Genomic DNA, 16,372 nt, shown 5'->3' on the forward strand with positions numbered 1-16,372 from the left:
AAGCTTTACATCCCTTCAACAGTTGCTATGCCACCTAACATAATAAGTCAACTAATATTCATGCAGAACCATAAACCTCCACATTTTAGAAAAAAATTTCCTTAAAATTGCTTACCTTGATCATTATCACAACCCCCTAAGGCAGTATTTTTATTCTCCTCATTTTAGACAGAAGATAAACAAGGATCAGAGAAGTTAATGTAGTGCCCTAGAATCATAAATCTAGTAAATGATAACACCAACACTGAACCAAAACTTTGTGACTCCAAACCCCTCCTCTTTCCACTATACCAGAATGTGTCTATCTATTCTCCACCACCTTAAACAAACTACTCTACATAGACAAATAAAACTGTGTGTTAGTAAGAGCTCTAGTACCTACAGATACACTTCAGTGTAATGAATACCCAGTCTAGTTTTAAATAAATGAAAATATAAAATGAACTAATCGGCACCCTCTCAAATTATAAAAGTTAGCATAAGTCTTTTCATTTTAATTCATTGAAAGTTCTGTTTCCAAAATTATATTTTAACAACTTTCATTAAAGTATCTTCTGTATGTTTAATAACATTTTTAAACTACCTTTATAATAACTATTTTCCATCTGCTTTTACTTGCCTTTATAAACACTAAGTCTTTGAAAAGTGGAAGTGAAAATAAAGAATTTTCCACACTATGAAGTAACCATTCTTTTCTATGGCCTCAACTAAATAATAGATGTGAATATTCCAAAATCTTACACATATATCAAATTTCATCTTCTCCCCAAGGCACAGAGTCTGATGACAGCTGAACAGTTAAAAGAAGAACCACGCATAAAAAGAATTACACTCTCCTAAAAACATTTCAGATTGCAGTTGTTTATATTCAATATCTTGCAATACTACAAACAATTTTATTTTATGGAGGCTTTTGATAATTCTGTTTTCTTTTTAATAAAAATAAATCTTGAAGGTCTTTCTTTTGGAGAATATCAGCATTACACTATTTAAGCCTCCTGTTACAAAAACAAATTTTAAAGATTTCTAGAGATATTAAATTCCTGCTCAAGGCAAACCATGCCCTGGTGTAGATTGGTATCAGTGCAGGTGCAACTACAACTGATCAGTTTGCTGCTTCTGAGGGGCAATAAGAAACCACAGGGAAATGTATATCACTGTTGATTTCTCTATTTCCTCTGTAAAATGAACAGTTACCAACTTCCTACAAGAATTATGAAGTAAATAACACATGAGTAAATATTTATGAAGTACTTTTATCATTATTGATTTTTTAAAACAATAAGACTCCTCCCCTGCCCCCAATGATTTACTGGGCAAAGTCCTACTGCTGTACAATTAGTTCAGCAAACCTCCAGAGTCTGCTCATTGTGGCACTACTCTTTTAAACTTGACAAGAGGTTATTATATAACTATAAAGGCAAGAGAGATCTTGGCTGTATGGCCTGTTTTGTGTTCCTACAACAGAGCATCTCAAACTCCTTCAAACTTTAAGTGGATTTAACTATTCATGGTTCTTAAGACAGTAACACTGGGAACAGTACAGAGAACAGGTTTGCAAGACAACCAGAAGTCAGAATGGCCAACTGGCCTGCCTCTTACACAGGTAAACAACAAACTAATTTATTTCACCTCACTTCATTGCTACTTTCATAGTTTATATTAAACCGGGACTAAGAAGCCAATGACAGACTCCTGAGGGACTTTTCATATGCTCATTAGAATCACAATTTGTTTTTAATAAAGACCCTTTAACTGAGTATATTGCAGGAATAAACATTATGCTACTAATCTATGAAAACTTTTAACATATAAAAGGAGATAATAAAATTACCAAAGACTGGTTTTGTTGTCTATCCCCTAAGGAACCATATCTTAGCTCCTCCTTTTCTTCATGAAGATGGCTTTGGTAGAATTCTTTTCTCTGTTTGCTCTCAGACAGCAATTAAAGTTGAGTCTAGTTAGTGTTGAGATTTCCTTTCAGAGATGATCATATAATTATTTTCATTTGGTTTTATATATACATGTATAAATATATCTCCTGTTAGCATCCTGAAAATTGCCATGCAAACTGACTAGGGAAATACCAGTACACTCCTTGGCCCAAAGGATGAAAAAGCTTATCCCTCCTCAAAATAGAAATCTATTTCCTAAATCAAAGTATTGGACAAACTATTCAAAAAGCACAGATCTCAACCTAAGAAGCCTACATTCCAAGAAGAATTTCCTTTATAGTAACAAGTCCACCACAATTTTTTTTCTGTATTGAAAGTAATAAAAATCTCTAATACAGATTTTTAATCCAAAAAAGAACTACTTATGTTGAGTTGAAAACAACACCTGGGAGGCACACATACAGAGGGAGGTCTATAATATCTTTTTGGAAATCCATGGAGCCAGGTGGGTATTAGAACCCAGTTTTTCAGATTTTAGAAAAGAAATATAGAGTACTATATATACCCTATGTCACAAATCACCCCCAGCACCTGGTAACCACACAGTAACTAGGAAAATAGAGAATGTCAATGGCCTCCATTCAGATAAGATCACATTTTGCCATGAAAAACAGTTTATGGTCAATTTAAAGGAAAATTTTTTATTCAAACTTCTTTGGATTTCAAAATTGTAGATCAGGGATTGTGGCCCTTTGAAAGATAACCGGTGGTCTTGACATACAATAAATAAAGTATGTTCTATCTCCTAAAACAAAAACAACTAGCTGATGATTGGATAAGAGACAGGTAGAATATTTAGTATACAGTCTTGAAATGGGCCTAATTACTTGCCTACTTGGAGAGGCATAATCAACTCAAGCCAGCTATAAAGTTTCCTCTTTAACTTTATCCCAAACTGGGACCAACACTGAAAAACATTTTCCAGAACCTTAACATGTCAATGCCACACTGAGAGGCAAGGGGCTTCTGACAGGTGACAAAATCAGCTAGATATAGAAGGACTTCCACATGGCAAAAAAACTAAGAGGGGAACTCAAAGATTTTCACCCATGGCCTATGAGTGCTCATACAAACTCAGATTCTCTAACTTGTGGCCAAATCATGCTTCTGCCATAAGTCAAAATGAGCCTAGCATTTTTTCCTCTCTAGCGGCACAACAAACCTTTTCTTTATCCCCAACAACTGGAAAACAACAACATATGCCTCAAGGACTGAAAAGCTTGATGACTGTAATTCTCTCCTAGGAGGGATCCCTGTGGTGCCCTGCCACTACTCAAGTCTTGCTGAGAACAGCAGCACATTTGCTCATCGATTAGAGTTGCAGGATCATATTAAATTTAACTGTGTTCTCTACTAGTACATTAACCACCAATGAAGTCATAGAATAGTAATATGAGGTGATTCTGCTCATTTTAAAGCTTCACAATGGCTCACCAGCAAACCAAAAATAAATAAATAAATAAACCAACAACTGTTGAGAAAGGTTGCCTCCAGATCCTTAATGTAACTGGAATAATCTTTCAAATTCAAAGACTCCCTCGGCTCAAATGCAGGCACCTTCCTAACACCTAAAATAGACCTGACAAAATGACATCTTAGACAAACTTTCTCAATTTTTAATAACCAAAAATATGGTAAAATATGGTAGTGTAGTTGTTTTTAAAAAGTAATGTTTTTCTGTCCTGCAACTTATCTCAAATTGTTTTATTGTTTTATATTCAAGGTTTCATCCTTGAGTCACTACCCAATGCAATAAAAATTAGTAACAATCCCTAGTCTGTTTTCATTTTTGTGTGATCTTCAAATGTGATCTTTAAGTCCCCAATCAGCTTACACTAACTTGGATGACTCACCATGGTCTTTATGAAAGTACATTTTAAACATGGAACAAACAAAAAACCAAAGTTCTCCCTAGAAAATATACATTTTCTTCTCAAGTCAAGGGTATGTTAAGAAATTACAGATGGCCTACCTGTAATCAGAAAACAGAGGTTCAAATGACAGTTACATTACTAACAAATCTCTCATTTAGTTTACAAAGTAGTAATTTCCTCCCTACCAAAGTCATTTTTCTTCTAATGTAATGATCTCTCTCCATAGACTTCTACAGAAAGAAATGATCCAGAAATAAAGACATCTAAAGAATATAATATACTTCAATGGTGGGCTTCTCACTAAGGAAAAGATAGTATAGGTCTGCATCCCACTCCTCTGGCCCTTAACCCCAAAAGTACAACTCAAAACAGGAGGAGAGCGATGCCACAGCTAAACATAATGCACCTTACTAGAACTTCCATTTTACTCAGTGATTACCTAAAACATATTTATATTACACCAAATATGTTTGTGCTACAGAGCAGAGAGTAAAATGACATGAATTTTTAAGATTTCTTCTGCTCACTTGCAAGGTATTGCTTCAGGGTACCAAGGGAGTTTACGTTCCTTCTCCTCTACCATTAAGAAAAAAGTGGAGAAGTTCTGCCCTAGAGACTCAACATTTTCACCAACCTGTCTCCCAACTATTCTATCCTCTCAGGTGATGTAATTTTTATTTTATTTATTGAGCCTACACCTCATTCCAGAAAGCATTTCAAGTAGCTGGGGAGAGAATATGGAGAAACACTACATCCAAGTGGTGCTGCCTAAGCAGTGAAGAGGGTTTTCAAAAGGTGTACAAAAGGTGTACACATTTGTACTCATAATTCTGCACTATACAATAGCTAGTCTACAAAAAAAAGTCTTAAGAAGAAATCAACTACAAAAATAAAAGGTAAGGTTCTAACATAACTTATGACTTTTCAAAACTACCCTTCTGCCTGACTTCTTTTTAGACTTTTAACAATGTATATAACTTTATGGCACTAAAAAGCAACTTTGACATGTTGCCCTAGTGGCAGCATTTCTCAAACCTCCTCCCCCACCTTCAACCAGGAAACATCTCATTTTATCCAAAGTAATATGAGATAATGCCTGTAAATTGCTCAGCACAGTGCCTAGCATATAATAATAGTTCAATAAACATTGACTATAACACTAGTTATAATTATTACTATTAGTAATAATTAATATTATCATTAGTATTACTTAAGAGGGTGCCACCCAGCTAGCAAGTCACAAAGCAATGATTCCAATTCAGCTGTCTGGCTCCTAAGCCCAATTCTTCCCACTGCACTATACCGTCTCTTTTATGAAAAGTCAAGAATTCAAGTGCTCTCTCAATGACAGACTCCAATTAGATTCCACTCCATTTCAATCAATCCAGGACGAAGAATTACAGGAATTCTCTCCAGTCACACACAATCCATTTATATACAAATCTATACTCCATATACAAATGCCATCAGATACTCCATTCATTCTATCTAATAAAGAGGGAATATGCTAATTGACTGTCACACCCTAACAAAGATGATGGCACCCACAGCCAATAAGGAGGGAATATGCTATTTGACTGCCATGCACTCAAAGATGGCGGCGCCCACAGCCAAAAGATGGTGGTGCCCAGTCCCCTCAGCCGCACGTCTGCCTCCAGAGTCCCCCAGTCCCCTCAGCCTCCTAGAGCCGGCCTGAGGCACAGGCAAGCCTCGGATGGTGACTGTCCAGCTTCCCAGGGCTAGCCCGAGGTGCAGGGAAGCCTCGGATGCTGGCTGCCCAGCCACCCAGGGCCAGTCCAAGGCACAGGCAAGCCTCGGATGGCATCAGCCCAGCTGCCCAGGGCTGGCCCGAGGCGCATGCTCACTTCTGATAAATTCCATATCAAAGTACTGGTGCCCTCCTCCCCCAAATCTTATACATCAGAGATGGCGGCTGCCCAGCTGCCCGAGGCTCAGGTAACCAGGGCTGGCCAAGGCTTGCGCTGCCAGTAGTGGCAGCAGCAGAGGTGTGATGGGGGCATTGCCTTCCCCTGATCACTGGGTTGCCTCCCGCCCCTGAGGGCTCCTGGACTGTGAGATGGGGCAGGCCGGGCTGAGGGACTCCCCCTCCAGTGCATGAATTTTCATGCACTGGGCCTCTAGTCTATAAATAAAAGCCTAAGAGACTGTTACAGCACAACGACTGGAATGACCAGTCACTATGATGCATACTGACCACCAGGAGCAGACACTCAATGCAAGAGCTGCCCCCTGGTGGTCCGTGCGCTCCCACAAGGAGAGTGACTGCTCAGCCAGAAGCTGGGCTCACAGCTGGCAAGCGCAATAGCGGTGGAGGGATCCTCTCCCGCCTCCACGGCAGCGCTAAGGAGCAGCAAGCCTACTGGTAAGGAGCCCGCCGCTAAGGAGCAGCAAGCCAAGCAGTAAGGAGTGAGCAGGTGGGCAGGGTGGTAAGGAGCAAGGGATCCCAGATTGCGAGGGATGTCTGCCTGCCAGCTTAGGCCCGATCCCCGGGGGATCAGGATCTAAGCCGGCAGGCAGACATCCCCAGAGGGATCCCAGACTGCGAGAGGGTGCAGGCCGAGCTTAGGGACCCCCCACTCAGTGAACAATTTCATGCACCAGGCCTCTAGTCCTATATAATAAAAGCCTAATATGCAAATTGTTCAACCGGGAGTTCGACCAGGAGTTGAACCGCTCGCTATGATGTGTGCTGACTACCAGGGGACAGCACGGAACAGAGCAGGCATTGGCGATGCAGCACAGGCAGCAGTAGAGGTGCTGCTAGCCCCGAAAGACCCTGACAAGAGCGGGACCACGGCGGGATGGTGAAGCAGGTGAGCAGGTGGTGCCAGGCCAAGGCAGATGCAAGTAGGAGCCCAATCGCCCCGCAGTCGGCGACCAGTGGCAGCAGCTGGGGGTGGGGCCACTGCCCAGTTCCCAGACGCTGAGGGAGCCAAGTGGGGGGGGGGGGGGGCGGCCCCAATCGATCACCCCGCAGGAGGGATGGTGGAGCAGGTGAGGGGACGGCACCAGGCCACAGCGGGGTGCAAGGAGGCGCTGCAGGCTGCAAGGCTGGGGGTGCGAGCTGGGACCCAATCCCCACAGGCCACCCTGAGGGATCCCACCCATGCATGAATTCATGCACTGGGCCTCTAGTATACTAATAAAAATTTGTGTTTTTACATTAAATAATCAACCAAAATCACTAATTTTATATATCTAACTGTACCATTAACATCAATATTTAGCCTGATAATTTATCTCCCTCTGAGTTTATTTCCCTAAGGGGTATTCATTTACTCAGTTTTAATTATAACTTATAGGCACAGAAAAACAAGATCTATATCTCCAGCCAAAGGAAATCAAAGAGTGGTTAATAATCTATGTATGTACAAAAAGGTGTTCACTATCACATTTTTTATAAAAAAAGAAAATTAACAAAATCCCTAAATTTCTTGCAGTAAGAGAACTGACTTGATAATCTAGGCTATGTCCATTTCCACGTAATATCATACAATTTTAAACCAAGTTCATCAAGTATTTATAGACTTGAGAAAATACTCAAAATATTAAGTAAAATTTAAAATTCAGAATATAAAGTGAAACCATCATTAAGCTCTCAACTTTGTAAATGTAAGGCTAAAAGGAAATAAAACAATTTTCTCTGGATAGTGAAATAATAGGTGTTTTCTTCCCGTTTTTCCTGTTCTCCGATGTTTTTTCAACACTACCTATCTATTAATTTTATAAGCAGGAAAGAACTGTTGTTGTTGTTTTTTAACCAACATGCCTATTTAACTCATCTCCTTGCATACTTCTGTCATAAATCCCTAAATTAGCCAGAAAAGTCCCAGGTCATGTGAATTTTAAAATGTTCAAATCAATTCAACACCTTTACTCTCTTCCAGCACTTCTATCCTCTCTAATCATGCCAGAACTGCAACCTTAGTTCATTTCTCTTACCTACATAAATCCAATCCTTCAAATCTATCAATCCTTTTCTCCTTCCTACTTCCTATACTAATGCCTAGCTCATACCTACATTAGCACAATGGCTTCCTGAATAAATAAATGCTTTCCTTATTCTATTGTCTCACCACTAAATATTTACTCCACCACAGCTCACTATTTGCCAGGCTCTGTTCTTGAAGCTTCATCTGTATTCACTCAGTCAATATGCATTACAACTCTATGAGGATAGCTACTATTATTAAAGTTTACAGATTGAGAAACAGAAGCACAGAGTGGTTAAGTAATTTACCCACAATCACCCAGTTAGTAAGTGACAATTACTGGATTTGAACCCATGCAATAAGGCTCCAGATAGTAGTCTTAAATAATAAAAGGCTAATATGCAAATCGACCGAATGTGGAACAACCGGTGACTATGATGCGCACTGACCACCAGGGGGGCAGACGCTCAACACAGGAGCCGGGCTCATGGCTGGCTGGCGAGCACAGCGGTGGAGGCAGCAGTGCTAAGGATGTCCGGGGAGCAGGCCTAAGACGTCAGTTGGACATCCCCTAAGGGCTCCAGCACTGCGAGAGGGTGCAGGCCGGGCTGAGGGACCCGCCCCCCCCCCCACCACCACCACCACCACGAGTGCACAAATCTCATGCACCAGGCCTCCAGTATATAAATATTAGCTCCTGCAGGAATGCAAGAACAGGGATCAATAAAAACCAGCTTCTCTTTCCTTGAATGTTACAGACCCTTGAAGTAAGCCAAATACCCATTTGGGGGTCTCTTTTCATGCTATTCCACATCTAGGAGGCCATTTCTTCTCTTCCCTTATTCATTTTCCATATCTTCAAAAGTTAACTCTAAATTCAACATCTATGAGTTTTCCTTAGACCAGTTAGTTACCTGACTCCTCAGCACATCCTTTTTCTTATGGACTCAATTTAAACTACATTAATGTGCAGTTTTTGACATTTTTTTATGTTACAAAGTTTATCTACCTCACAATTTTACAATTTCTCTCCCTATCTGCATAATAAATGCCCCCACTTTTCTTTGATCTATATCCTTCTCCATTTCCCACCTTCCCAAAAGCTACTGGAATAGCAGGCTACACAAAGTAGATACTAAATAAATATGCAATTAACTGATAAATATGGCTCCACTATTTAACAAAGCAGAAAGTCATTAATTAGTCTTTTGAACTGACATATTTAAATATTTATTTTCTCATTTTATACCCTAAATGCAAAAGCATTAGATTTGTAATTTCAACATTCCCGTCCAAAAAATTTTTCAAGTGGTATCCAAAGCAGTCCTATTAAGTTTTTTTTAAAGATGTCCAACACACTGTCCAGAAATGGTCTTTTTCTTTTTCTTTTTTTTTCAGAAGACACTTTCTAATACAGTTACTTTACTCTCTTAAGGCAAGAGTTATCCAAGTCTAACAACATTAAGTAGGCAGTGATATTCCAGGCATGATTACCAATTGTTCAAGAACAGAAAGACTAGCAGGTTTTAATAAAAGATTATTCTAAATAACCCCATTAAATCTAAAGTGTGAAAACAACTGCATTTACATTTAAGGTTTAGTATCTTCATCTTTATCTTCCTGTTCCAAGAGAATTACTTAAAAACTCCAAGAAAACGATATACCAAAGGATAGTAGCCTAAAAGAAAGTTAAACTTGTATTTAAATAATTAATTATAGGCATACCACACTGTATATAATAAAAAAGTCTCTAAAAATTGTGATCCAATCAAATTATTTTTCAAATACATTATAAACCAATGACTACTGAAGGAATACTACAGTAACTATTCTAAAAAGCACACAATACTCATGGTTATAAACTTGTCTCTAATTTTTCTGTTTTTCAAGTATGTGTTTTCATAAACAGTTTTTCTCTGAAGACTTTTTGCTACTTAACTTTTACCTTAAATGAGCCACTTAATAGCAGACAATATTTATCCTAAAATACTGTATTTTCCCCCTCACATGCCTGCTGACTCGGCAGTTACTTCATTCACACTACAACTTGAAGGAAACAAATGTTTAATTACCCAAATAAAAGCACTAAATTTGAACACGTGTATATTATGACACATTATAGTTACTATAAAATTTCAACACTGTTAGGTACAAAACATGAACCATACCATACTCATTACCTTAAAATACATTACATATAAAGGTTAAACCTAGTTTCTACCTGATGTAACGTACCATTCCTACTTACATTACAGTTCAGTTGCATTGGTAAATTTTGGTTTGCTTTTTTGATTTTTTTAAATATTTTCAAATTATGGTACAGGCAATTTGAAAAGCTTACTCCATGTTTAACACGGTGAGTAGGTGTTTAATAATCTTACCATAGGTGTTTTTTTAAATTACTTTACAAGTAGATGCAGTTATAAAGGGAAACACTAGGAATCTTTGTGGTGATAGAACTGTTCTTGTATCTTGACTATATCACTATCAATAACCTAGGTGTAACATTGTACTAGTGTTGCAAGTTGTTATCACTGCAGAAAATTTGGTAAGTGTACATGGGGTCTCTGTATTGTTCCTTTCAACTGCATATGAAACTACAAAAAATTAACTCAATAAAAAAAATTTGCTGAAGAGCAATTTAATGAGAATTTAGTTTTCTGGCACTACAGCAACATTCTCAAAAAGCCTAAGTGTACATATGAAAAATTTCTCCCTCCAGAAATTAATCAGTAACTGAGAATAAAAAACTATATACCTTTTAAAATTTAAGAGCTAGAAATAGTTTTTACAATTATTTCCAAAAATCTTGGGCAAGAACTATTATCAAAGTCGGATTTGAACAAGGAAAAGTAAAGCTTTACTTGCTAGTTAAAACAACTTTCTAGATAGAAATATCAGACAGAGAGACTCAATATGGCTCACATACCAAATATATAGCCCAAGCCCTCGCAACATCTCTTATTACTTGGATTCAAAAACTAACAAATTTTTCATATAGCACATAAACATTAAACTACTAAAAATTAAACCCAGGATCAGAACTTAGTTCCACATAATCAAACCCTAAAGTTGAGGGGACAGTGGATTTAATAAACACCTTAACTATTTCAATTTTGTTAAATCCTTTCAACAAGCTTTCCTTTTATACAGTGCCCTAACACAGTGCCTCACCTTTAACGCCTATAGAAATGCCTCTCTCAAGGTCACTGTTGAGAGCACCTCCCAGGCTCTATCATACCATGCAGATAAATACAGTCTTATCAGGCAAAGAAAATTAACACCTTAATGAAAAAATGACATTTTAACAGACTCCTCAAAACAAATAATAGTAAATAATACACATTCATTCATCTTTTCCATAGTGGTTTTTGATGAAGTACCAGCTATCATAAGAGTTGTTTTGCTTTAGAAATAAAATTTAAAAAATAGCATTATGTACTCTAGCATGTATGTTTTCCATTTCAAAAAATTCCAAAGGTGTCATATATTATTTCTCAAGAAAATCCCACTGTGAAATTAAATCATCCTAAAAAGGACAAATAATCAAGAAAGGAATTATACTGCACAATTATAGTCTCCATGAGGCAAAAGGCTAGGGTTTTACAAATGACTCCAAAGACAAGAAAACGCTAATCTTTAAGTCAGCGCTTCAGAAGGAAAGTCAGGTCTTTAGATACTTATAAGCTGCAAACAAACAAGCATTAGGATGTATTACATATCCTTTGATATCAAGACAGATAATTCAAATATCAGTAAAATATATAAATAATACTACTATACCAATTTCTTTTAGACATTGTCTTTAAGATAAGAAATGGCTACAGGAAAACCCTATCTACCAGTATATGTACTACGATATAAAATAATCACATGGCATTTTCCCTTCCCCAAAACTAATTATTAAAGGTCACAGCTTTTAAAAATTCTTTTCTAGATTTAAAACAAACCACACAGATAAAAATTACTATGTCCACTAAATACAAGTGCTTAAATTCAAACTTTCAATGGATAAATAACAAGTCTAACAATTTTAAAACTAAAAAGTTCCTACTCCAAAAAAATCAAATACTACAACCACTTCTACAATGTAAAAAAAATTTTTTTTCATATAATGGAAGCAAGGACCTACAACTTCTCCAACGCCATGTTTGTAATACACAACAAATTCACCTACTTTTTAATTTCACAGACTATAAAAATCACACCTTCTTAATTTTATGAAGTGTAAAAACTAATTGTCCTTATTCTAAAAACAGAAAATATTTCTAATAACAAGTTTCTAAAGTCCATGTTATTGATACCAATGAGTGTCAGTTAAATATAATTTCCACAATTTAAGCTGGAACTAACAGCCTGAAACAGCAATATATCACTATTCATTAATGAAATATACTAAGCATGTACTACATATTAGGCAAAGTAAACGTGAAAGTTCTTGAGAATGAATTATTAGTTGCAAAAATTGAGACATACTCAAAACAGTAGTGAAGAAAGGAAATATAGCCTTCTTCTACATTAACTAATAATGTTCTCCCCTCTCCCCAAAAAGTGACAATTTTCAAATGATTGCCAGTAAAAGGCAAAAGGTGGGAGAAGAGCTAGGGTTTGGCTGACATGTTATGGTACCCTTTTTATTAAGGATAGTGTTAGCCTTAGGATATTTACAATCCAAAGTGCTTTTATTGTACTTAATTTAAAATATTAAACGACGTATTATTTTCTTCATAAGCTACGATTTCATCATTAAAAATGAATTTTAGTAAATTAAGTTATTGTATGTCTTTTAAATAGAAATGTTTTTAAATGTAAAGTGTAATAAAGTAGTAAAATGATTACTAATTTAATCTTCCTTTCTAATGTTTTGCTCTCACAGTATCTTAAGAAATCACTATCACTTTACCAGGGGAAATAAAAGTATCAGTCAAAGAGGAATTACGGAGTTTCAGCCCAGAGATTTGACAGCTGGTTTTTATAAGGTGATACTGTCATGGCTTTAGGTGTTTGTTTGTTTTTGTTCTTGTTTTCATCTATCTCTGAGCACTAATGAGTAAATTTAAATTAAACAGAAAATTATAGCTTTTGTACATTAGAACGGACCTAGCTTTTAGAATGTCTTTTTTTTTTTAAATCATGAATTTAAATAAGTTAGAAAAACAAAAATATGGATACTTAAGAAATTTGGGATAAATGTTAATGGAGCAGAGTCGTTATAAATATACAGAAGATAAATTTAAAGAGGATAGCACTAGTGTAGGAATAGGAATAGGAATCTAATTTATCTTACTCTAAACATTATCATCATGTAATATGAATGTATGACAGAATTCAGTCACCTAATAGGTGTCATTTGAAAATAAATCTAACTCCTTTTCATTTATTTGTAACTTTTATTCCATTAACATTTTAAATAACCATCCACAAAATTGTTCATTTGCTGCAAACTACTAAGGGAATGGCCATCTTTTAAAATAAGCATCTTACTAATTGTTGCTTGACTCAATTCTACTTTTCATGAGCATATATTAAATAATATTTTACCAATTCTTTAGAACCCTGGGTTACATAATGCTAATGGATTAAAAATTTAGCAAAATTTAAAAAGACATATTTAAATAAACATTTTTTAAAAGATCACATATGGCCATAGTGCATTTTCTTCTGGTACTTTTCTAAATATAGAGGCATGATATAATCCCTTATACTCAATAAGACAATTTTCAATTTAAAAATTCATAGAAAAAGAGAATAATACTTAATCCATACTGAAATTCTTAGTGAAATGTCAATAGATCCTTACAGCAACAGCCCACATTTTGGGCTTGGTTGTTTTTATTTATAATTTTATTTTTTTCCTGTTTTTATTTATAATTTTAACAAGACACTAAAGAATACAATGAAGATATTAAAATACTTTATATATTTTTCTACTAAACTGTATCACAACATCAAAATATGAGGTTCTGATTTTAGACATCATCTTACCTGATCCACTGAACTGACTGCTTCCCAGTGTTGTTGGTCTGGTTTTCCCACTATTAACAGGCGGGGAAAACATCTGCAAAATAACCCAAAAGTATCTATTAGTCCTGAAATTCTTTTAGACTCTTTGCAAACCAAGAGTCATCAGTTAGTTACTATATTTCAGAAGGACGTTAAAATAAAATTTGAAATGTACATTCAACCCAGAAAGGCAAATATACTATGATACTATTTGCTAACACTACTTGGTTATACTCTGTCCTGCAAAACCAGTTACTTAAATGAGAGATTCTAAGATTATTAAGTTTAAATAGTAAACTTTTGTCCATGATTGTAACTAATTAAATCTCATTACATTACAATTTAATACACACAGTCAGAATCATATCAAATGAAACTACCACATACACTAAGGATCCACTATATTAAGTTTTATAAAGTAGGGATTGGTCCTGACTCCTAACAGCAGTTAATAAAGGAATTCAACCATTGAAAGTGAGGGCAGTGGGCCCTTAGGTTTCAACAGATACTTTGGAGACACTCAATTATTACCCATGGGAAAAAATGTTAAATATATATACATACACACATATGTGTATTACAAAAGATACTCAGCTCAAAAGGCTGGCCCTCTTGTAAGTGACATCTTTCACATACCACACCTTAGGGAGAGAAATGGTTACGAGTGCTGAAGAAAAAACAATTTTCTTCTTTCACATGAAAACTCAAAATCCCTAATCATCATCAGGGTCAGAGGGTGACTCAACCAAAGCTCATGATTACATTGTTTCCCTTGCAACTGGTTAAAACAAATGACCCCTTTGGCAATAAAGTTTTCAATCTGCAAGTCTAGACATTACATCAAAGTTCAGGTGTCCAACTTGGGGGAGCTGGACTCCGGCCCTGAGAACTCTGCTCAGAGCAAAGGGAGTTCACGCTGCCTAGTCTCCACGGCGCTTCCCCCCCCCCACCACCACCTCCTTTCTTTCTTTTTCTTTCTTTTTGAGTCAACCTCAGCAGAACCCCGAGATGCCGCGGGAAGCTCTCCTACCGCACTGAAGTCCAGCAGGTCGCTCAGCTCCTTGTCGGTCCCTATAGCGGCCATGCGCTGCTGCTGAGGATTCATCTTGGGCCACTTCTAGCAGGTCCTGGGGTAGAGGGAGAACCGGGGCTCAGCGAGCGACCCCCGAGGGGATGGAGCGCGGCGGGCTCTCCACACCCGACTCGGTCCCCGCGCCGCGCGGGCAGGGGGGCGGGAGAGCCGGGAGCCCGCGCCCGGTCCGGGACTCCACGCGTTCGTCGGCGCGGCCCGGGAGCAACGCAGCGGCCCCCGCAACTCACCGCCTCTCCCGCAAGTTTCCGGGCCGGTCCCTTTTTTCCCCTCCGCGGCGCCCCCCGCCCCGCGCCGCCGCCGCCGCCGCCGCCGCCGCCGGGAGCTGTGCGCACGGGGCCGGCCCGGGCGGGGGTCCCGAGGGGCGGGTGAGGGGCGTCCGGGCGCCCGGCAGCCGAGCGGCGGCGGGGGCGATGCGAAGTGACTCCCGGGCTCGGCAACAATAGACCTGACAAGTTGCAGGGGACGCGCCGCTCGCAGGCCCGCGTCCACGGCCGCCGCCGCCCGCACCTCCCCGGCGGGCCCCGGGGGTCGCCGGGCACCCCGCGAGCGTCCGAGGGGCGTTTGTGAAAAGAAAACAGAAACACCGACAACTCGTCTCGCTCTCGCCCGGCGCCCTCCTCCCCCGGCTCGGCCTCCTCCCACTTTTGCTCGCCCTGCCCGCGGCCGGCCGGCCCCGGACCCGCCGAACAATGAGCCGGGCTCGGCGGCCGGAGCAGCCCGCTCGCCCAGGCGCCCCGAGCCCGAGCCCAGGACCGAACGGGGCGCCCAGGCCGAGCGCGCCGCCCGCGGGCCTCGCCGCCCGCGACTCTCGCCTCCGCCCCCCACTCCGCTCCCCAACTTGGAGGGGACCCCCGGCTTCGCTCGGTACAAAAGGGGGCACAGAGTTGGGGCGCCGGCCGGGGACGCCTCCGCTCCGCCGGGGACGCGGCGGCGCCCCGCCGCCCCGCCACGGCGTCCCCCTCCCGCTCGCCTGCCCTCAATTACCTGCCGCCCCGTCTCCGCATCCAACCACCCCGATTAAAGTTCACTTCGGCCGGGGGAGCGGGCTCCGGCTTCCCCTGGCACCGCCCGGCGGCTCGGGTCACTTTGCCCCGCGCGAGCTCTCGAATCCGGGCGGGGGAGGCGGCTCTCGGGCCTGGCCGCCCCTTCCTCCCGGGGCGGGCTGGCGGTCCCCCCGAATAGAACTTGTGGGTCTCCTCAGGCGGACATTTTTTTCGCTGAAGCGGCCTCAGCACTGCGCTCGGCTGGGCTCCGGATCCCTCCGCGCCGGGAAGAGCTCGGCCTTAACCCCTTCGTCCCCGGCCCGCTCCCGCCGCCCGCGCCGCCGCTCCGAGGAAGTGGGGCCGGCGCGGAGGGGGCGGGGAGGAGCCGGCGGGAACGGGGAGGGGCGGCCGCGGGCCGGTGGACAAAGCCCGCGGCGGGGCGAGGCGGGCCGGAGCCGGGCCGGCGGGGAGGGGCGGGAGCCGCGCGCAGGTACCCCGCGAAGCAGGGCCG

General features: G+C 40.4%; 1 protein-coding gene across 4 annotated transcripts in view; it reads right to left on the reverse strand.

Annotated features, from left to right (window-relative positions):
- The window catches only part of TCF12 (transcription factor 12), a 386,352-nt gene extending 370,182 nt beyond the window's left edge, over nucleotides 1-16,170 (reverse strand). For all 4 annotated transcript variants that reach the window (XM_054716203.1, XM_054716202.1, XM_054716201.1 and 1 more), the window contains exons 1-3: nucleotides 15,863-16,170; nucleotides 14,816-14,912; nucleotides 13,768-13,840 (exon numbers count right to left, since the gene is read on the reverse strand). In XM_054716203.1, the coding sequence (XP_054572178.1) occupies nucleotides 13,768-13,840; nucleotides 14,816-14,890 (148 nt within the window). In that variant the 5' untranslated portion in view covers nucleotides 14,891-14,912; nucleotides 15,863-16,170. The remainder of the gene's footprint in view (nucleotides 1-13,767; nucleotides 13,841-14,815; nucleotides 14,913-15,862) is intronic.
- Nucleotides 16,171-16,372: the final 202 nt, after the last annotated feature.

This window comes from Eptesicus fuscus, chromosome 5 (genome assembly GCF_027574615.1).
Source record: "Eptesicus fuscus isolate TK198812 chromosome 5, DD_ASM_mEF_20220401, whole genome shotgun sequence".
Taxonomy (NCBI): Eukaryota; Metazoa; Chordata; class Mammalia; order Chiroptera; family Vespertilionidae; genus Eptesicus; species Eptesicus fuscus.